Source organism: Haemaphysalis longicornis, unplaced genomic scaffold, assembly GCF_048455015.1.
Source record: "Haemaphysalis longicornis isolate Haplotype H1 unplaced genomic scaffold, Haemaphysalis longicornis Haplotype H1 scaffold_3, whole genome shotgun sequence".
NCBI classification, from domain to species: domain Eukaryota; kingdom Metazoa; phylum Arthropoda; class Arachnida; order Ixodida; family Ixodidae; genus Haemaphysalis; species Haemaphysalis longicornis.
Genome location: NW_027526335.1, coordinates 19,619,023 through 19,640,724, shown reverse-complemented (window position 1 = coordinate 19,640,724; position 21,702 = coordinate 19,619,023). Strand labels below are relative to the sequence as shown.

Here is a 21,702-nt window from a genome sequence, read left to right as displayed (position 1 = left end):
GTTTCAATGACCTATACCACATCCTCCCCTTTGCTTTCCGAGGTTTCCTTGATTGCCAACCCTTATTTCTGTGTTATATATATATATATATATATATATATATATATATATACATACATACATACATACATACAGTATTGTTGACAAAAAGAAATCGAAATCGAAGAAATTTAAGGGCAAAACGCACTAAGCAACACACAATCTCGCGTGTGGCCGTCCATGTGATTGTAAATTGAATGTTTTTCGATTTCTTTTTGTGGATATTGTTAATATTCGTGTAACGTGATTAATTGATTGTAGGGTTTAACGCGCCGACGCAACGCAGGCGATGAGGCGCGCCGTAGTGGAGGGCTCCGGATTAATTTTAAGCACCTGGGGATCTTTAGCGTGCGCCGAAATCTCGTACACACGGGCGTTTTTGCTTTTCGCCTCCATCAGAAAAGCGGCCGCCGCGGCCGGAAATCGAACCCGTGACCTCGTGCTCAGCAGCGCAACGCCTTAGCCACTGAGCCACCGCGGCGGGCAGTGCAACATTACCCGCAAAAGGAGTCGAGGTGCAACCTCGGAACTTGGTCCAATCGGAAACAAAACAGCAACGGAAAAGAGCGAACACGACGCTCTCTGGAAAGAGCAACGAAGAGGATGATGATAAATTCTTTTATTGGGAAGGGGAGGACCGAAGGTTGCTAGTGGGGGAATAGGGAGGTAGGTGGACGCCCACTAAATCGCGCTCGCCAGGGCACTGGCAACGCCGAACTGGGCTAAGGTCACCAGGTGTTGAGGATGTTCAAGGATGTCCCTATGCAATGCTTCTATATCTGAATTTTTAAAGAACACTGCGGTTCAGTCTATGAAGATCAAAAGTGGAGCAGTACAGAACAAGATGTTCCACGTTTGCTTCACACACAGTGTGACAAAATGTACACGTGCAGGGGACAGCGATGTCAATGCCCTTGTTCCGGTCAGCAAGTGTCTGCCATTTATGGATGGTATAGAATTCGTTCCTTTGCACTTCCGTGCAACTCGCCAGCTTTGAGGAAGGTGCTGTAAATAAAGGAAACACATGGTCGACAAAGTATCCCGTAACGTAACCACGACGCGGCTGCGTAAGAGCTGGCCGCTCTTAATTTTACTGTGGATGAAACAAGGAAGCTCAGCAGATGTGCGTCCGTACACGGAAAGTAGAGAACGGAGTTAGTACGCTGCCTTAAACTAAAATGAATCGTTGTGCGGTGGCTGAGGAAATCCCTGCATACATTACCACAAAGAAACAAGAAACGAATGAGACATTCAATTTTCCGCAGCACACAGCGCGAAAAATACCGGATGGCAGAAGAGCACGCAGGCACAGCGCTGCGTCTGCGTGCTCCTGTGTCGTCCTGCGTTTTTCGCGCCGTTTCTCGCTCAGACGTGCACCAAAAGGCGGGCCTTCAATCCGCGTTGCAATTTTGAGCGATTTACTTGCTAGAAAATGCCTACTTGACAGGCTCGAGAAAGTATTTTGTATCAAAAATGGCTACAATACGAGATTTTATATTCAATTAGAAACCGGGAACTCTGAACAGAATCGTGACACCGGGTCTATACTGCCCAAAAAAGAACCATCATAAGTAAATTTAAGGGGGAAATCACGTCTCAAACAAACAGACAAACGAATAGCAACAACTGTGCTGAGCGGGAATCATCGATCAGTTAACAAGGCTATCACATAGAATTTTATTAACAGCAGATTCCTTCAATGGTTTAAAAACACCACAAGCCTTTAAGACGAGGAGGGTTTTTCCAGTGTTTCGGAGCGATAGTGAATGAAGGAAAATGCTCTGTAGTTCGTTTAAACGTATAGTGCGTCATGAGTCTACAATACGAGGACTAAAATGGTGCGAAATTCCACCGCTCCCTGAAACGTCTGAAGTAATTTTGAAGTGATGCAAATTACTATAGGTAAAGTGAGATCATCGGCCGCATCAGCTTTTAACTTCCATTAAAGGCGGTATGAAAACAAAGTAGAACTTCATTCATCTTGAAAAAACTAGCCCTTGGTAACTTACTCAGCTGCATTCATCCACGAAAGAGGCTTTTTTACCCCCCTACCCCCCCCCCCCCCCCCCCAAAAAAAAAAAAAGCAAGAAGTATTGAAAGACTTTCAGTGATGATTTATGGGTCAGCACTAAAACATCTTTATCGGTGTTTCAACTGCAAGTTCGCATTCAGGTGATACGACCAAACGAGACGAAGCCCCACTACAACCTCCCAGTCATGTGCCACCGCCAAGAGCGCACGCAAGATTTTGTGTCGTCGTGGAAATATCGCCGGAAAGTGGCTGAGGATCGTCGCGACTGCTTCATATATTTTCTTTAATATCGCGACTATTTGCTTGATGTTTGCGATGGAATTGGCACCATTGTTATCGGCACAGATCAGTGTTCTTAATGAACCAAACCCGTATTTTGTCTTCCTGGCCCTTTTCAGTAGTCAGCGACTTTTCGGAGGGGAGGGGGGGGGGAGGTATAAACCACCGTTAAAAAACAAAACGAAACAAAAAGCAAGCGATCCTGCGCCCCAGCAAAATTTTATTCATTGCTTTAGTAAACCGGCACTTCTTACGTCACAACATATCGATTCGGTGCGTACGTAGACGAACAAAAGGGCGACAAAAAGGGGGAGGGAGACATGCGGTGCTTTTCGGGGGGGGGGGGGGGGGGTCGTCTTGACACTGAAACACTCCCTCTGGCTCCTTCCCTGGGACTGACAACGAACGCACTGATTGCATGGTCGTCATCGACGGCTCAGCAGCCTGGTTCGAGCATGCACGATTGCCTTTCGTACCGCAGTCGCGAAGGAGCGGTGAGCGACTAGAAGCCGGACAGTCGACGACGAACAGGGAAGTAGAAAGGCGTCCGTCGACGACAGCGCGTGTCCCCGCAGCCGCCTTCGTTCCTTTCTGGGAGAAAAACGAGCCAGCGGTCGAAGAGAGGTGATCGGTAGGCCGCGACTTTCCTCGTTCGATCCTCGTCCACTGGCTTGTGACGCGTGCTGAGCTGCTCCGATTGGTGATGCACGTTCGGCAAAGGAAAATGCCGGAAGGCGGTGGCAGCTAAAGAACAAAACGACGAACGCGGAAGTGCAACGGAGCAGGCGAAAATTAATGTTACGCTCGGGTGCGGTGAGCGCGTCCGGAAAAGGCAGAAAATAAAAGCGAAAGCAAGGAAACTGGGAGGGCACGAGCAAGGGCGGGCCATCTAGAAACGCTTAGGCAAACAGCTCTATGAATAGCAGCGTGTATTCCGTCGCATGGCCGCTGTGATCGCTGACAATCATAGTAATGACAAAAAAAAAAATTGCTACTGGAAATGTGCCCTCTTCGGTATAGAGACCTGACAGTGCACGTCCAGCGGTAAAACTAAGGCGCCTGGATCGACACCTGGATCGACGCGCCTCTACCTACACAGCAGGCGGTCTATTTGGTGCAGCGAGCAGTGTGAAAGGGCAAGCGTGGTGTTCATAAAAGCGTCGCTTGCTTGATAGCGCTGCTAGAGTCCGCCAAGACACCGCGGGCCCCGCGCGCACAGCGTTTCGCGCCCGATGCCTGTCACCCACGGGGATGTTGTAGGCAGGGATTTATACCCCCCCCCCCCCCCCCCCCCCGGAGGATTTTGACCCCCCCCCCCTCCCCAGCCTCCCAAATCGAAATTCTAATTCTGGATAAACCCCTGGCTGAAGGTGGCCCTGGCGTCAGTCTGCTGTCGAAGAAAAGCGCACTGGCAGTGCTCTTGCAACGCTTACCAGACGCTCTATGCTGTGGGAGACTACTTGGCACTAAGTGCACGAATTCAGCTGACTGCCGTCCAACCGTACCCTCGTGCCCCTACCATAAAACACACACACACACACACACACACACACACACACACACACACACACACACACACACACACACACACACAAGCGTAAATAGATAGAATAGATAGACAGATTAATATTATGTTGTATTTGTTTATCTGATATTGTCTCGTATATAGGTGATGCCATAGCTTGACGGTCTACGTGTGAATTACCCGGATCTTTATCGAAATCGGATGAACGGATGTTTTCGCATTTAATCACAAGCACATATAGTATCGAATGACCACCGAAATTCAAGCTTCTACCCCCTGCTTTGCAGCGTAACGTCCATTTTGAGATTACCGCGAATAAACGTGTCCTGCTCTGTACCGAAACAGCCCATAGCTGTAGCTGGCTCCGAATGGTATAGTAGTAGCAATTTCGGCCAGTTAGATTTTAGCGCGCATCAAACTGCGTCGCATATACGCCGCTTCGGTTCTCGAACTGCCCATTCCGTAATAGTCAGGGATTTATACACCCACCCCCCCCCCTAACACCCCCCAACACCCCCCCAGAAGGACTTCGACACCCCCCAAAAAAGATTCCACAACCACAAGCACCCTGCCTAGGGATTTATACAACACCCCCCCAAACATCCCACCGACACCCCCCCCCCCCCCCCCCCCCAAAATCGAAATTCTGCATAAACCCCTGGTAATAGTCACTTTTGTTTTGGTGACCGAAGCGGTTGTTTTATAGAGAAGCACACACTTTGTAATCCGTGACACTTTGTACGTGGAAGGGTACGTGTTAGAGCACTGCACGGGCCGGAATTTATAGGCCCTGCCCGTCCCGGTAGAGACACGGCCCGGGCGCGACCCGAACCCGACAAACAGTGAGATAAAAGCCCGAGCCCGGCCCGAGCCCGAGAGCAATTAATAAAATAAGCTCCAGCCCGCCAGTCTGTTTTTAATATCAGCTCGAGTCCGGCAGACTCTAAACATGAGCCCGGAAAAGTTTGGTGTCTTTAAGCTAAAATTATGCCGGAACACACCCCGTGCGTGTGCAATATCCAGCCCCTCTCGCACCTTCGTCGAACGGTGTCCGCCTTGCCAGTGAAAAAGATACGGCGCACCGCGCGCGCTCTCATACCCCCGTGCCGTACGGATCTCCCTGGCGGGTTGTCTCGCCAAGATGAGGTCCTGCTCAGACGTCTTCGCCTGGGAGTCGCCCTCACGCCAGCTATGACGAGGTCCTGGCCACCTCAATACCATGTCCCGTTCAACTCCACGTGCCCCTTTTGCCCCGCTCCTGTTGACCGGGCTACAGCAGAGCACCTGGTGTGGAGTTGCCCTGCTCTGCGAAGCCTATACCCGTTGAGCACATCGCCTCCTGCGGCCCGCGCCCCGCACGTCCGCCAGATGTCATGGCGTGGATACAAGGTCCATATCATGGCCTCCCGCTCCGATTCCTTCGGGAATCCGGAATGATCTGTACATTTATTTTCCACATACGCTGAATAGCAAACTTCCGCAATAATACTAATAAAAACAAGCACAGAGCGACTATATTGAATTTCAATTTGCCTTAAACTTGGACCTATATCTTTGTACAAGATAAATATCCTGACTCGGTGAAATGTGCACTTCATTTGCGACAGTCTTCGATCTCAAGGCACACCGAGGACCGTTTAAATGATGCTGAGAAAAGCGGGTAATCTGTTTATTTGTGCATTTCTTGAGCAGATTTTGCACCTCTTGTTGTTCCATTCAATTCGTTTCACAAAAAAACTCTCCTTCATACTTGTTTTTGACGCTAGCCCACTCTGTCGAGAGCTAGCTTAGCGTTTACTTTTCGCAATCTAATTCGCTGATGTTCCTCGTCGGTTTGTTCCCTGTGCCTATCCAAGTAGAGCCAAGTTCTTCCCATACTCACAAAGTTGTCTACTCAAAAAGTCTCTTTTATTGGCAAAAAAGAAGTGGATAAAAAGTCTTGGAAAGACGCGAGGGTACGTTCGCTTATCTTTGGTGGCATGGTCTGCACCACGTGCAAAGTCCAGGTCACGTTCTTTTTTTTTAGTTTGAAAACAGAGGAAAAAGGCAATCATGCGTTCCGGTGTCCGCCCCTAGGCGAGACAATTTACGCCTGTTCGTGGACCTTCCTTTCTTTCTTTTGTGCAATAAATACATACATACATACTCTACGACCAGAGTGATCTTGTTTTCTCACCTGCTTTCCCCCACTAGCTTAAGGTGTTTTCTGGTATTGACTTGAAGACTTTCCAAGTGCAAAACGTCATTTTGTTATTTTTTAACGGTGCCGTAATCACTCCTAATCGCTTTTTTTTTGTTTTCATTAACCTCAAAGATCAATGAGCCAACTTTTTGTTACCAACAATTTAAAATGTGCGGCACACGAGTGCCAGGCCCAAGGCAGTGCTATAGGCCGACTCGCGCCGGCACGGCCAGAAAAAAAAAATTTTTGTTGAAGCCTAGTGCGTCTTACTTTGATATCCACGGCAAACTGGGACGACCTTCTTGAGGAGCAGTTACTTGAGTGACAGCGCTTTCAACGAACGAGGGCATGCATGATAAAAGGCCGGCGATATGATGCGTTCTTCGGTGGATATCTGCTGCTCGTCAGTTTCAACTGGGAGATTGCATCATCAGCATATACGGAAGTATAAGACCGATCTTTTACCATGAACAGCCTAAAATATCTGCTTTGCTTCATTCCAACATTGTATTTACCAGGAAGCTAACAACAACACGGTTTCGTCTGCGAGATTAATGTGCCTGTGACAAATGAACACAAGATGTTTCACAATGTGTGGAAGTTCTCAACAGAGTCTGAAAAACCAAAGACAACCAATACAATGGGGTCACTTCTCTCTCGCCGCTTTAGCGCCCTTGGTAGAAAATTCTGCAGCAAAACGCGTACGCCGTGCTAGCCCGCATGCCTTGTGGCCAGCGTCGCAGAGTGAGTCACGCGTAGAATGCCTGAGACAACGATAGGGGAACTCAAGGAAAGTTACTCGCTTGATGCGTGGTTTGTCATGAGGACGCGTGGAACTAACTAAATAAATAAATATAGAAAATGCAAAAGAAGGGGATCGCTCATGAAAGACATTGAACTTTTGTCTACCCTGAAGTCCCTTTATCGGCAAACTCCTCATGAGGTATTGCTATCCCGTCATCCCGTTCCACACTGGTGTCGAATAAGCGTAGACGTCCACGCAGAAATATCGGACGAGTGTTCTCAAACATTGCTTCCAACATTCAAAAAAAAAAAAAAAAGAAGAGAGGAGAAAAGCAGTGCTGCTGACAACGCAAGGTGGCGGCCTGATTCTCCTCTCGTTCGCAGAATGGAAAAGACGCGGATCAAGAAAGATTCAGGAATGTCGATGGATTCCCCGATCCCCGGCCCGCTACATTGGCTCAGCGGCGCTCTTTGGCGCTAGCGCCGTCAGCGCCACCGGGCGTCGGCGCGGCGCAGCCGGGCCAGCGCATTTTTCCCCTCAGCGTTGCGGAGCGGTCGGTGGTCGGTGATGGGAGGGTAGGGGCACCGCTGGTGTGCAGCTATGGTCGGCTTTCGCGACCGCCCGATTCACTGCAAAAACCTGTATGCAGGTAAGGGAGGCGCCCCCGCATTCTTGCATCGAGCTCCCGCTCTTTGCCGATGAACCGGTGCAGCTTTCAGAAACGGCAATGGCCCACTTGCGGAAGAGGCTATGCGCTCGCTTTCGTTCTCACTGCCGAGCGGAGGTCTTTCCGCGGCTTCCGCAGTTTCTCCGTACGCCCTAGCAAGGTTTGGCCAACCTGCGAAAAATCGCTGATCGTGTCTAGAGGCTAGGGAAAAAAAGTAGGTACGTTTTTTTGCCTCGATGTTGCTTGATCGCACGCCGTTCGCGCTTTTGAAAGCTGAGCTTGATAATTTGGTTTCGTAAAGTCGCGGGCTCTAGTCGCGGGATTTCGCGGCGAATGATTTCCGGCGGTCGCTGTTGTTTGTATTTTAATGCTCTTACGCGGCTGCTGCTGCTTGCTCGTCTCATTTTGCGCAGATTTGCATCTTCTTTTTATGTTCCGAATATTTAAGGCGGGAATAAAAGCAGATTACTTGCTAAATATTCCCTCGTTTGATCGTTCGGTACGGGCCTCCGCTTTTGATGCCCCAACTTTCCGCCGCGTCGGATTGTTTTCAAGTGGTCGGGAGTTCGTGACATATTTTCTTGTGTGCCTGCTTGGAGTGCGTGACGGGTATGGCGATAGAGATAGCGTTTCGCGGTCGCAGCATAAAGCAAACAAACCATGGCGTTCTGCTTGATCGCCCTAATTTGACGCGTGCGCCGATACGGCACCCGGAGTTTAAGTGGCCGGACTATGCCCGTCTTCTGTGCCAAGGAACAGGCAGCAGGGTGCCGTAGAACGTACGAGGATCAGAAGGAAAGAGTGGACGGAACGGCAGCGAAGATAATTTGTAGTGACGCATGGACTCGCGTTTCTCCGGTCACAAATCACTCTGAGTCATTGAGTCGACTACCGTACAAATTCAGCTGTATGTTGAAAAAAAGAAAAGCGAAAATAAGTGTCGCTTCTTCTTTTAGTTTTGTTTTCGTTTGCGGGCTAAATATATGTTGGTGCTTCTGCGGGCTCTCTGGCTGCTTTTTTTTCCTTCGAACGTTACGTACGGCAGCCGCACCAGTAAAACTGAATGCTTCCTTTATCATTGGGTTGCGTGTTGTGCTGCGATAACTGTTCAACAACGATCAATAAAAGCCCTGAGAGGGATTAACTCGTAAGGGTGGTTCTTTCATTTCTTTGAAAAAAATAGATATTCAAGTTTTTTCATATTTGTCATGCGACAAAGACAACATTTCTGGGCGCGTTTTATGTACTGCATAGTTATAGGTAATTTATGCTTGATTCGCCCTTTGAAAACTCTATTGTAGTCACTTAATTTTGTCAGAATAAAATACTGTGTTTCGATGTTCTAGTGCTTTCAGACCTGTTCCCTCATGTGCTAAGCAATAACTTTCCAGTACAATACTAAAATGCTTACACCAATACGTTCGCACTCTTGTGACAAAGTACAGCAATGGAGTGCATGCATGTTTAATAGTTCTACTACGGCTGTAGGCAATTTAGTGATGTATGCATGCGTTAAAAAAAGTCCTATATTTTGCCCTCAAATGATGCGTGGGGAATTCAACGGTGGGAATACCACTTCAACTCATTCAATTGTTGCACTTGAACTGGCATGAGAAAACAGTCGCCGCACAATCGGGGCACAATTTTTGGGAACTGTTTTCAGTGTGTTGCAGTCATTGGGATAGAGAGGTTGGCCCCAAAAACGATGAAAGATGGAATTTGGCGTATATTTCTGCAGCCTTTCTTTGTGACGTGTTTGATTGGAAATTATTTGTAGTGAGATATTTTTCGGAGCAATGCAGCAATGTACAGAAGCTGGTGGCCGGTTTTTTAATACAGTATTTCTCAGCTGCAGGTTGTTTCTCTCGGTAATCGTTTCACACCGGGCCAAATCTTTGTGGCTTGTGAATAAACCACAGCCGAATATTTAACAATCCGAAACACGACCGATAATGACCGCACGATGGTAAAGCAGAGCTAGCTATCACTGCTTGCTCCTAGGCTGGTACCGTCCCTTACCTGAACGCTGCCAATTGTTGTAGCGTACATTTCCCCCAGTGTCGAAACACGTCCATTGTCCTTTGCTCAGGCGTTTGTGCGACACGTTCGTCACTACTGCAGGATACGCCATCCTGACAGTATTGTTCGGCTCTGTGAACACACACTGAGCTTTTTAAACACCTGTGTAGACGTGAATGCTGTAGGGCTCTTTTCCACCTGTTGGAAAGCTGCCTGGCTGGTGCAGTGCCCTGAGCTGTGCCCCCTGACGTTTCTTTTGTTCCTGCCTGCAGGAGGCCACCACTGATTCCACTGCGGGCCAGAGAGGATGCTTCCACCACTGACCATGTCTCTAACACTACCGCACCGTCTGTAAGTCCATCTCCAATTATGTGTCTGTTTTATGCGCAACTTCTGCATTAACAAACACTTTGTTCTTTCTGTACATTTTGTGTGGCGTCTTTACAAGGAAATCAGTCGTGGTTAGGTCTGCTTTATAAAGCATGTACCGTATTTATTCGAATATAAGGCGAGGTTTCTTTTTCCGAAATCCGTAGTCTCAAAGTCATACCCCACCTTATATTGGAAGCTCAATATATATATATATTTTATAAGACAAACCCCGAAGAAGAAAGGTCCTCCTTTCGAAACTCTTGGGCATCTTAAGAGAATGAGTGAAAATTAACAAAAACATTGCAGTGCTGTATAAGTGGCCGGCCTTTCATTCATTCCTGCTGTCCAATTTTTGACATTTTCCAAGGCCTATCTGTCAAGGAAGAAGTTGACAAAAATGCTCACAGCCAAAAATCTGCATGCCGAAAAGGGATCCTTCAATTTGTGCCGAGGTGGGGCATTTGCAATTTAAAGTAAGGTGGAGGATGTAACCAAAATGCATGGAAATTCCTTAATGGCGTATTTGCCAGGTGCTCTTAGTTTTACAGTGCAAGGCGCAAGGGGAGAATTATTTGATTCCTAATTGGAGTCACTCCTGAAGGCAAGAACAAAATATTTGGTTGGAAAAAAAATAAATTTCTTCTGAGGAAACAAAGAACTCAAGGCTTTAATCTCTTCCTGTGTGAGCTGTCCGTGGAGCAAACTCCCCTTTTGAGTGTGCTGACCTGAAATTGACTTGTGATTGGTTTCAAGTGTTGAGAGCTAAAGGTCCACCGGTCCTGTTTTTTTTTTTTTTTTTCTCTTTTTGCCAGTGGCAGGTGCAGGAGACAGAAACAGGTCAATCTTTATTATTATTTTTTTGTTATACTAATAAATTATCATACATCTGGTCTTCAGCATGCAGTACAAGTACATTTTTATTTTTGAGGACATGGGTTCATTTGCAAAGTAGTAGGTTACCTGAAGCAGCATGAGACGGCGTGTTTTTAATGCATTCGTAATTTCGGAACCCCGGCTTTTTTGTTTCACTGCTCACTGACAAGGTAATTGTGCATTCAATACCTTGGTATTTTCCGGTGGGAAGAGACTTGGCGTTAAATGAGACATCTTGATGGAATATTTAGATTTGCTTGAGGTTTGCTGAATGGAAGGTGACAGGTATCATGGGTATCTCATGGGTTGGTTAGGTAATACAAATTTTGCTGGCTGTCACCTCAGCATTGCACACTCTCACCGCTTCAAGCTGAGTGGAGAACAGTGCTGAGGTGCTGCTTGTAGAAACATTCGTCAGTGCAAAGCGGTGGCACACTTGTTCCTGAAGAATTAAAATCCAAGAAAATATTTGATTCACATAGCGCAGCCAGGACATCCAATTCATTGATAAAGTTTGCGAGACCAGGCCTTTAGTGCTTGAATGCTTGGGCCAGCGACCGTGAAAGCGGCTGTGTCTGAATTCTGCCGCCCTAGTATCTATATTTTCGAGAAATGCGAAGAGTAGGGTCAGAAGTGCATTTTAGAATAGGAAGCAAATATAAATTAATGCCTTCATTGGTTATACAACCCAGGGGCATGCGATGACCATGGCTAAACAACCAGATGAAAAGAAGCTAGCATAAGACCAGCAGCTGTATTTCACAGAAATTTCATTTTGGTTTTGTTGAAGGCTTGCATAAGCTAGCAACAGGTATGTGCTGTCGTCAAACATGCTTTGGCTGCCTTAGAAATGTAAGGGAGGAATTATTCCGACATTGCTGACCTAGGGTTTCTCATGAGTTTATGAGCTATGGGCCACTTCAGTGCAGTTTGGTGTTAATTGAAATACAGTAGAGCCCCGTCGATACTTTATATATGTATAAAATAATAATAAAAAAAATTCAGCATTATTGCCAAGTGCTGCCGTAGTTTCTAGAAGCCATTATGGATAATTAGAGGCGTGGCTACTAGTGTGCCACTACTTCCCGAGACGACTTGCAGATCCTGCCAACACTGCCTTGAGTCGATGACGAAGTGCTGGTGGAAGTTTACAATGCTGAGGGTGATTTTGCATCCACCACTCGCTGCAAAGAAGACGACGACCGCTTCGATTCATATGACGACGATTACTAGCACCGCAACTATGCAAATGAACAATGATGCTGAAACTTGAATATATGTATGTGTCCAGCAATGCTCACCTACGACAGCTTCGCCATAAGTCTTGCACGTGAGTGCAAGCTTCCCTGAAGTTTTTTTTATGGAGGGATAAAAAAAAAATGTACTGCCCTTGGGCATACCGCATTTGCTTTCTGCTCGCCCCTTTTTCTGCTTAAGCTAATCTGGCTGTGCATAGGTGGCGCCACTTTAAACTGGTGTGCTAGCGACTTTGTTATCCTGCTGCTGCACGCAATTACCTAACCAGTCACATCTGAAGCCAGTGAAACTGTATACTTGTACGGAACAAAGGACACCAAGAGAGGCGTCAGGAGACGCTGGACAGGCGCCAACACTCCCAAGATTGCATTCTTCAGGAGAATAAATAGTAACAATATTCATAATTAGTACTTCTTCTGAGGGAATCGGTAATATAAGAGCACAGAATGATGGCATGTGTATTCTTATACGTGCAAGCACAACACTCCTCTTTAGTGTGGTCCTCATGAGTTGGTGAAAGCGAATAGCAACATGTTGTCTGATGCAACAAGGAGCATAGTCACGGTATTACATTTCAACAGGGAACTAGTCACTGTACTTAGCACTAGCTGCTCATCCGGCACCCTCTCCTTGTCGTGCTTGAGCATTGCTTCTGCCCGTCAGTCGTGAGGGGGGCCACCACTGCGTCATGTGATTGTCATCCCATTCGTCATTCCGCACGTTCACATTGGTGAGGATATGAGCTCAGGGCAATGGCTATGTCGATGCGCTGTGACTTGCATAGATACTTGTCCTTGTAACCAGCCACACATGGTCCTGCAAGGTAAGATCCTCCAGCTCAAGAATGCATGCACACTAGTGGCGTAAGTGTCATTCCAAACTTTCACCGCAGCATAACAAAACCTCCTTATTGGCTTTTGTGCTTACCCACTGCACTTCAGCCAGATGGTATACGGAGCATAAAGTTGTGGTGACAATACTTCGTGGCACTTGTACATGCGGCAGATTTTTTTAATGGAGCCCAGCAGGAATCACGTTCTGTAATAAAAAAAGGCGGAAACAAAAAGTTCAGTGGTCGCCTCACCTACTGTACTTTGCTCAGAGTTGGGCTTTTTAAATGGCACACCACAGACCCCTCGTGGGTACACCAGAGCATTCAAAAGTGCGTGAAGCACTCACTCCCGTGTAAACCTGCATCCCACTGTCGTTCACTTCAGCGAATCCCTGCCAAGATGCAAAAAGTTGGCTTAGGTGCAATGATGATGATGATGATGATGATGATGATTGCTATTGGTTTCCCCTTTGAAGCGGTGTGATGACATGTCATCTTACCAAAAAGGACTAATATAACCATGTTTTACACTATTGGTTTAATACTAGCGCTGCTTAGGGCAGGCCCTAAAGCTTATTAGGCCCGAAATACTTTCTTTTCGAAATACTCTGTTACAGGTGGTAACTGTCCTAGGCAATATTCCCCTCTCTGCTTTTCGTCCGCCAGCATTCTAATCTTCTTTTCGTCCCCTCGACAGCCTTGAAGTTAACTTCCTCTCTGATACCCTTAAATCCTAGGGCTTCTGGAAGCCCATTATTCCCTTCATGTAGATTTGGATGGATACCCTCACATTCTAACACTATGTGCCGCATAGTTTCTGTTTCTTTTCCGCAGACCACACATACCCCGTCATTTTGTGAATACTTCCCCACAAAACTCTTATTTTGTAGGCAACCTGCTCTAGCCTCAAAAAGCAAAGCACTGCCCTGGGAATTATCGTAGAAATTTTCCTTTCGTAGAAATTTCCTTCGTAGAAATTTTCCTGGGAATTATCGTAGAAATATGGCTTCCCTGCATAATATGCATTGTCAAGTTGGCTTTTCTGCAAAACACTGGAGTTGTGCTAGAAAGCCAAGCTGGCATGAAGCAGGTGCACAAACAACTTCTTGAATGTTTGGTAATAGTTTTGACAGTAACAGACCAACATCCTCGTTCATCCCCATCCCTCCACCCCTACTTCTGGGCTCTCCTATGACTGCTTAGAACCCACCAGGCCATTCTCAGGCCCCTGTTGAATTAGAGTTACAGGCTACGAGCAACAAGTTTGGGAAATAACTTTTCACTAGTGCACCACGTCTTTACCTTTGTGAATCCAGAAATAATTTTATATTGCGCTTTGGGCGATAATGATTCTTTAAATTCTTTTTACGAGTTTGGTATAAGTGGCACGAAGGACATTTGTTCATAGAGCTTAGAGCTTATATGATCACACTTTACAGGATTATTTCTATATGCGCGATTGTCCAGATTCATCCGTGATCTCGATCTCGAAATATTTGAGTTTATATGAAATATAAGGTTATGTGAAATCACAGGTACAATTTGAGCTCATATGAAATATGTTTGGCCAGTTTTGTCCTCACTGAATGCAAAAATACCCCTGATGATTTCTAGCCTGACCAGTTGTGTATTTTGGTGCAGGCTAAAGACCCTCCAGGCAGCCAAAATTAATCTGCAGCTCTCCGCCTCATGGTCTAGGTACAGTCAGCTCTCAATAATTTAAAGTTGCTTAATTGGAATTTTTGGTTATGCTGGTCCCATAAATTTTACATGCAATCCAGTAGAAGAAATCACTCAATAATTCAAAACTGAAACCTATTATATAGGCTATTCGGAAGTTACTTTTAATAAAAAGCATTGAGGTGAGCATCATTTCTTGATAAATTCCAAATGTTTAAGCGTAAAAAGAGCACCATGTTCTTTATAGACGTCAGCACCATTGCAATTGAGGCAGCATCACAATTGATAAAAAGACAGTACTACTCAGTTGAGGCTCGCGCCTGCTGAGGGATATCTCTCTCTAAGGTCCTCAACCTTGTTTGTTGCACGCAGCTCCGTGTGAACATTCTGTGTCGAAAACACTTTGGGCTTCGATTTTAGGGATAAGTCTCAACGATGGTGCAACCCGTGTCGTAGTCTCAACTTGGCGTTGTGAAAGCCGATATTCCGAATGAAATTGAGAACCGAGGCATGTTATGGGCGAATAAGGATTCTGTTCTCGTGCTCTTTGCTTAATTGGAAGTTTGGTTCATTTGAGGTGTTCTGTGGTACCACCCTGTGGACTTCATATTAGTGGGGAGTTGACTGTACAAATTAGGCGTGTAAAACCCAATCGGAACTTCGTTTTTTCAGACTTGTTGGGGCATAAATAATGCATTCTTGGAAATATTCCAGATTGCAGAATCTTGACGACTCTAACTTCAGTCTTTTCTGTCAGATGCTACATCCACCATATTTTTACATACAGAGGCATCATTCCCTGCGTAAACCCACTAGTTGACTGTGCTGTTGCTTGAGTCAGACAAGCTGGTTGGCAAACGGTTTCCTCTCTTGCGCACAGAGCTGCACCAAGTTCCCGAGAGTGGCTCCCCGTGAAGGCGGCGCCGCCAGGCGGCAACTGTGACGTGCTGCCACCCTACCACCAACACCTTGGCCGCTGCTGCCCGTGAAAGCGGCAGTGACATGGCGGCCGGCGGGCACCAGGCGAGCTTCTCGGCGGCGCGCCGGTCCTTCCCAGAGGAGGACCGGCCGTCGGTGCGCATCTCGCTGCAGCCGTCGCAGATGGGGGGGCTGCCCACGTACCGGCACTCGTCCGGGGGCAGCATCAGCCTGGGCGGCCGGCGCTACTCGGGCCTGCTGCCCGTGCTGTTTGACCGGGCGGCCCGCTCCTGGTGGGACCCGTGCTTCGACTCGCACATCCTCGAGGCGCAGTACAAGCGCAGCACCTTCCCGCAGCTGCGGCAGCGCTTCCAGTACGCACTGTGCTACTGCGTGCTGGCCTCACTGCTGTACTGCATCTACTCAGCGCTCATGGTGCGCACCCACTGGGTGGCCGCCGTGGTGTTCTCGCTGCTGCTGGCCGTGGCCAGCATGGCCGCCCTGGTGTTCACCTACTCGCGCTACTACCCGGCCCACTACACCAAGGTGTCGGTGGCCACCGTGGGCGTGCTGTGCACGGCCTCCCTGGCCGTGTTTGCGCCCATCGTGCACGAGCGGGGCAGCGACAGCGCGGTGCACATCCTCTCGGTGGGGGCCTTCTCGCTCTGCATCCTGGTGCTGATGATCAGCTACGCGCTGGTGCCCATGCCCCTGTACCTGGCGGTGGCCCTCTGCTGCGCCCACTCGCTGCTCTTCGAGGTCCTCTCGGCGCTGCTCATCCCGACACTCACGGGCACCGTGGTGGCCGTGCGCGTGCTCCTCCAGCTGTGCGTCCACCTGGTGGGGCTGCACACGCGGGTCATGACTGAGATCAGCATGCGCAACACCTTCTTCAAGGTGGGCCAGTCCCTGATGGTGCGCCGGGACCTGGAGGTGGAGAAGCAGCTCAAGGAGAAGATGATCCACTCGGTCATGCCGCCCAAGGTGGCCGAGTGGCTCATGACCAATGCCGAGGAGGACGACACGGCCTCCTCCGCGGAGGAGCCCCGCAAGCCTTCCACCAGCCCCCGGCCCTCGCAGATGATCTTCCGTCCCTTCAACATGCACCGCATCGAGAACGTCAGCATCCTCTTCGCTGACATTGTCGGCTTCACCCAGATGAGTGCCAACAAGTCTGCCGAGCACCTGGTGGGGCTGCTGAACGACCTGTTTGGCCGCTTCGACTACCTCTGCAACAAGCTGGGCTGCGAGAAGATCAGCACGCTGGGCGACTGCTACTATTGCGTCTCCGGCTGCCCCGAGCCGCGGCCGGACCACGCCCGCTGCTGTGTCGAGATGGGCCTCGCCATGATCCGGGCCATTGCCGAGTTTGACGAGGACACCAACGAGTCGGTGAACATGCGCGTCGGTGTGCACACGGGCACCGTGTTGTGTGGCATAGTGGGCACCAAGCGCTTCAAGTTCGATGTCTGGTCCAACGACGTCTCCTACGCCAACAAGATGGAGTCGACGGGGCGCCCCGGCAGGGTGCATGTGTCCGAGAGCTCGCACGTCTTCCTCGTGGACCAGTACTACATGGAGGAAGGCCCCATGGACCTCAGTGAGTGGTCCATCTTTTGCGTCTTTGGCACGGCACCTCAAGAGTGCGGTACTGAAGTATGTTGAAGGAGCCGCCGTGAAGGTTACTGGTAACATATACAACTTCTTAAGTCATGACTGGGCGCAGTGTCTTCATCAGTTTTCTGTTTCTTTTTTCATTTGAACTGCCTTTTGCACTTTTTGTGCTTCTTGGCTCCTTTTCCTTGTTGCTACAATCAGTGGGATGAAGACTGCCTGGAGTGTGCCACAAGTTGTTCAGGTGGAAGCTTATGCCCAATTATGCTCAGACTGCCAGTATTAAGGGGGACTCACCTGGCCACATTCCTGTGGGACTTGCTAATCCATGACCCACAGGCTTAAAAAGCATCGTGCACTGATACGAAAAGATATATAGAAATGTTCCCAACAGCCTACTTTGCTTTTATACTATCACTTCTATGCTAAGATAAAAAATAAAAGAGAAATGCATTTTAGTTTATTCAGTTCTCACTAAATGGTGCTAGCTTTCTAGCGAACAAAGGTTTGTATCTTTTTATTTCAGTACAGACGTGACAAAGCAAAACAGGCTGTTGTGATCATTGACGTGCACTTGTAGAGATTTTTATATTGGTGCACAATGTTTTTCAAGTCCGTGGGCCACGAAGTAGTAATTCCCATTAAAATGTTAACAGGTGAGTCCCTCTAAACTTCTTTCGAAAAACATGTGAGGAGGGGCTGTAGCGGTACTGCTGTGCTGTAGAGTCCCTTTAAAACTCGATAAGGCAGCTTCTGTGCTTCATTATCTGTGCAGCCATAGGGCAGGTTGGATACTTGTTTTGCGTACCCGCCGTGGTGGCTCAATGGCAAAGGCGTTGTGCTGCTGAGCACGAGGTCGCGGGTTCGATTCCCGGCCACGGCGGCCGCTTTTCTGATGGAGGCGAAAAGCAAAAACGCCCATGTGCACGAGATTTCGGCGCACCTTAAAGATACCCAGGTGGTCATAATTAATTCGGAGCCCTCCACTACGGCGCGCCTCATCGCCTGCGTTGCGTCCGCGCGTTAAACACTACAATCAATCAATACTAGTTTCGCAGCTCATGTGCAATCATGTCTCATGAAGTCCTGAGCACACCTCATGCACACAAGTATTGACATGTAAATTTTCCCCCTAAGACCATCAGAATAACTTTAGAATCAGACAAAACCCATTGGAGATTTTATTACAGGTGAAGGAAGAAAGCTGATGGAGAATTACGAGAAACAGTGGTGACCCCCTATTTTAAAACGTAGTTGCACGGGGTCTTACAAAGATTGAATGAGTGCAAGTACTAAAATATTCTCTATGCATCTGCGAAGCTGTGGAGGCCCTGAAGTCAAACACGTCTGACCGGCATGAAAACCAATGTGTATCATCATATGGCAAGTCTGTGTTTCATATGGTGCCTCAACTCGACCTGAGGTCACAGCAGTGTGCCAAGGAAGGGCATAAAAGTGGGGATAGACACCTGGCAAATCGCTTCGAGGAATGTGGATGCAAGCCATTTCTGTGCAGCGCAGTTTTCGGGATGTTGACTAGCTCATGCGAGATATCATTGAAGGGGTGCAAAACGATGACTGTTGATGTGCCTCCTGTGGCAAGAGTAGCTCTTTTGCATGGTGGCAGGTGGTTCATGTGCTGTTGTCTTTTATGCTGCAGGAATGGGGTGGTGTCCTTGCCTTTTTGCTTTGTTTGTAGTTTTTCGCTAGTCACTTTGTAGTGAAGTTGGAGTGGTATGAAGCCAGCTCGAGATAGCGCTTGCATGTGTCTGTCCTTTTCTGCTATTGTTCTTGTTGCACTAGTTTGGATCCATAAATTGATAAGACCAGCTAATATGGTGATTTGATTGTAGGGTTTAACACGCCGACGCAACGCAGGCGATGCGGCGCACCGTAGTAAAGGGCTCTGGATTAATTTTGACCACCTGGGGATCTTTAGCGTGTGCCAAAATCTCGTACACACGGGCGTTTTTGCTTTTCGCCTCCATCAGAAAACCAGCTAATATGAGTCTCCCTTTTACGTTGGGGTGTTGAGGTCCTAGCAATTAACCTGCCATGGTCCAGGAGAATGACACTAAGTCTAGTGGAATCACATTTTGCTGGGTCCTAACCTATCTTGATCCAGCCATGCCCCAAGCTTCAACATCCTGCCACGGAGCGTAGCTCAGTCCACACAAAAGGCACCTATCACTCACACACTGCCAGTGTAAAGGGCTATCACACATTATATTCACACCTGTGTGCAGTGGTTTAAAGAGACACCTGTCCCATTGCTCACCGCTAACTCTAGTAGGGTGAGCAAACTTATCAGGTAGATGTGAGACATTAGTTTGTCATACTATTCGTAGTTTGTCTGGCATTTACAGTTTTTTGCAGTGTTCGCAAAATCACTCCTATGCAGTGTTTGTTGGGTGAAGATGCATCCTAACATCATTGAGCTTTTGGTTCTGACAAGTCTAGTCACATCACAAGGTTATCAAAAGGCATTAACGTTAAGGCATCAATCAATTTGAACAGCCTTTTTCTTACCTGTGTACATGCTTACATGACACTGTAAGACATTGTTGTAGAAAGGCTTGGTGGCATATTTTTTCAGTAGAGGTGGCATCATGTGCGGTGACAGTCAGCCTACCTGGGTTTTAAGGTTTCTTTTATGCACTCGGCTGTAAGTTTTTTGCAAGTTGTGCCTGAAATAAGAGGTTTTCCACTTCTTCCAAATCCCAGACCGCAAGACTTACTTCATCAGGGGCCGAAAACCGACAGCATTCGACAAGGCGCAGCAGATGGCATCGCGGCACTCTTGGCCGCACGCCGTCGCCCTCGCAGAGACGACCAAGCCCATTGACACCAGGAAGGTCAGCTGCCCAGCCAACCAACCAGGGGTGAGGAGGCAGGCCTGCAAGTCTCTCCTTTTACTTATTTGTTAAAAATATTCCCTTTCTTGTCTTTTGGATGCAAAGCGAACCTTGGGAGGCATTGGCAGTATTTTCTGTGTTATTTTTTTACACTTAATGTTTCGGCATAGCTTTTTTTTTTTTTTTTTTTTTGGCATTTCTGTTTTGAAGCTGATTTCAGCTCAGAGTATTGAGCAGTTGCGAACAACACTTCTGCCCCAGCATTAGCAAGAGTATACATATAGGCTAACGTTTTTCTTAATCGTTAGTATTAGTGAGAAGGGGCTTTATTCTTGACTGCACAAATTCCCGGGAAATTCGTCATGTTTATTTGCGTAAGCACGACGTAAGCAATCAGTGACGTGCTGCACCTATAGCTATGACGACATGCAGTGTAATTTGACGATTCACTCATAAAGATCGCAACCAAGGTATCAAATATTGCGCAAGAAAGATATAAAAACGTTTGGCATGTACTATAAAAATTAAAACGGTAGCTGACAAGAAAAACACATTTCTGGAGGTCAAAATTGGCATCAACACCACAAGGCGATGAGTAACGTTGATCCAAAAGCGAGCGAAAGGCGGATGTCGAGCTAAAGAACATCACACAATTTTTTTACCTTATCTATTTATTTCTTTCAATCGCTTTTAGTAACATAGCTGGGCTCTCTGCTTCAATGCAAGCTTTGTTGCGCTATCACCTTCCCTGCCGCCACCGCCGCCACGCCATCGTCTGCTGCTATGTTACAAGTTTATGATCACAGAAAAAGATGGCCATGACCATCGCTTGTATGACACATAAGAGCAGCGAAGCGCTACGCCTGATAACCGCGGAGCGTACCGATGTCGCCGATTCACTAATTCGTCAATCTCGACTTCAATCAGCACTGTAATGAACCAGAGTGACTTTTCTTTGTTATTTTTCTCTTGAGTTCGATCATGTGACCCAACAGCTTACTGGGAAGAGTGTGGACAAATGCCATGCATTTGGTTCTGTTTGTCATGGAGAGGCTTGTACTGCCCTCTTATGCTGCGGTTATGCCAAACAAATAATTTTTATTTTATTGCCAAACATAAAAGCAAAATACTGCACATTATTTGTATGCTCCATGATCGCTGACTTGGAAACAGTGTAAACTCTAATTTGTTTCGTTAGGAAACATACTTTAAACAGCGCGCATGCAAAACTGTGCCTGCTGCAAATTCGCGGACATTTCGCGGCTCCGAAAGACGGCTCAATTTTTTGCCCTATCTTGCCATTATTTTGCGACAAAATCAGCTGCCATTTTCAAGCTGTTATGTAACATTACGTCACTTTTACGCAGGCTGAAGTTGCCAATGCATGACGTGTCGTATCCACCAACTGTTTAAATTACGCCATGCCTTCTCAGCCAATCACAGAGAGGGTGTGTATTACAGGCATTATTGTTGTTGAATAGCAAAGACAGGCCTATGTTGTCATGTCTAGTGCTTTTAGTCTGGTTTTTCATTGCCGGCCAAGAATTATGTGCTTTCAGTAAACAGAAATAAGGCAAACTTTAGAACTGGTGCCCATAAGCGTCATAAAACGTCAAAATGACGGCAGCACACACAACCGCTTTGTCATCCGGAAGCACGTGACCAAAATTGAAAGCCAATCAGAAAAGACTTCCGGCAAATTCCCAGATTTCCCGGGAATTTGTGCAGTCGAGAATAGGGCCCAAGGTTCATACATGTCAACATTGTTTAGTGGAGTTGAAACTTAAGGTGCATGTGAGGCAAAATGTACTAG

The 21,702-nt window shown here is 47.4% G+C and overlaps 1 protein-coding gene and 1 long non-coding RNA gene across 8 annotated transcripts in view; one reads left to right on the top strand and one right to left on the bottom strand.

The window, feature by feature from the left end:
• Positions 1-21,702, top strand: part of Ac13e (Adenylyl cyclase 13E) — a 202,406-nt gene that overhangs the window by 155,983 nt on the left and 24,721 nt on the right. For 4 of the 7 annotated variants that reach the window (XM_077702520.1, XM_077702516.1, XM_077702517.1 and 1 more), the window contains exons 2-4: positions 9,761-9,839; positions 15,383-17,020; positions 19,759-19,916. In XM_077702520.1, the coding sequence (XP_077558646.1) occupies positions 15,505-17,020; positions 19,759-19,916 (1,674 nt within the window). In that variant the 5' untranslated portion in view covers positions 9,761-9,839; positions 15,383-15,504. Of the gene's footprint in view, positions 1-7,323; positions 7,452-7,478; positions 7,684-9,760; positions 9,840-15,382; positions 17,021-19,758; positions 19,917-21,702 lie in introns of those variants that run through there. The other 3 variants (XM_077702521.1, XM_077702515.1, XM_077702519.1) reach the window with 2 other exon arrangements.
• LOC144174084 (uncharacterized) lies at positions 10,745-19,747 on the bottom strand. The gene is made up of 3 exons (XR_013323426.1): positions 19,564-19,747; positions 12,918-13,028; positions 10,745-12,806 (listed from the first exon to the last, which is right to left on the bottom strand). It is a non-coding gene; the product is annotated as an uncharacterized LOC144174084 (long non-coding RNA).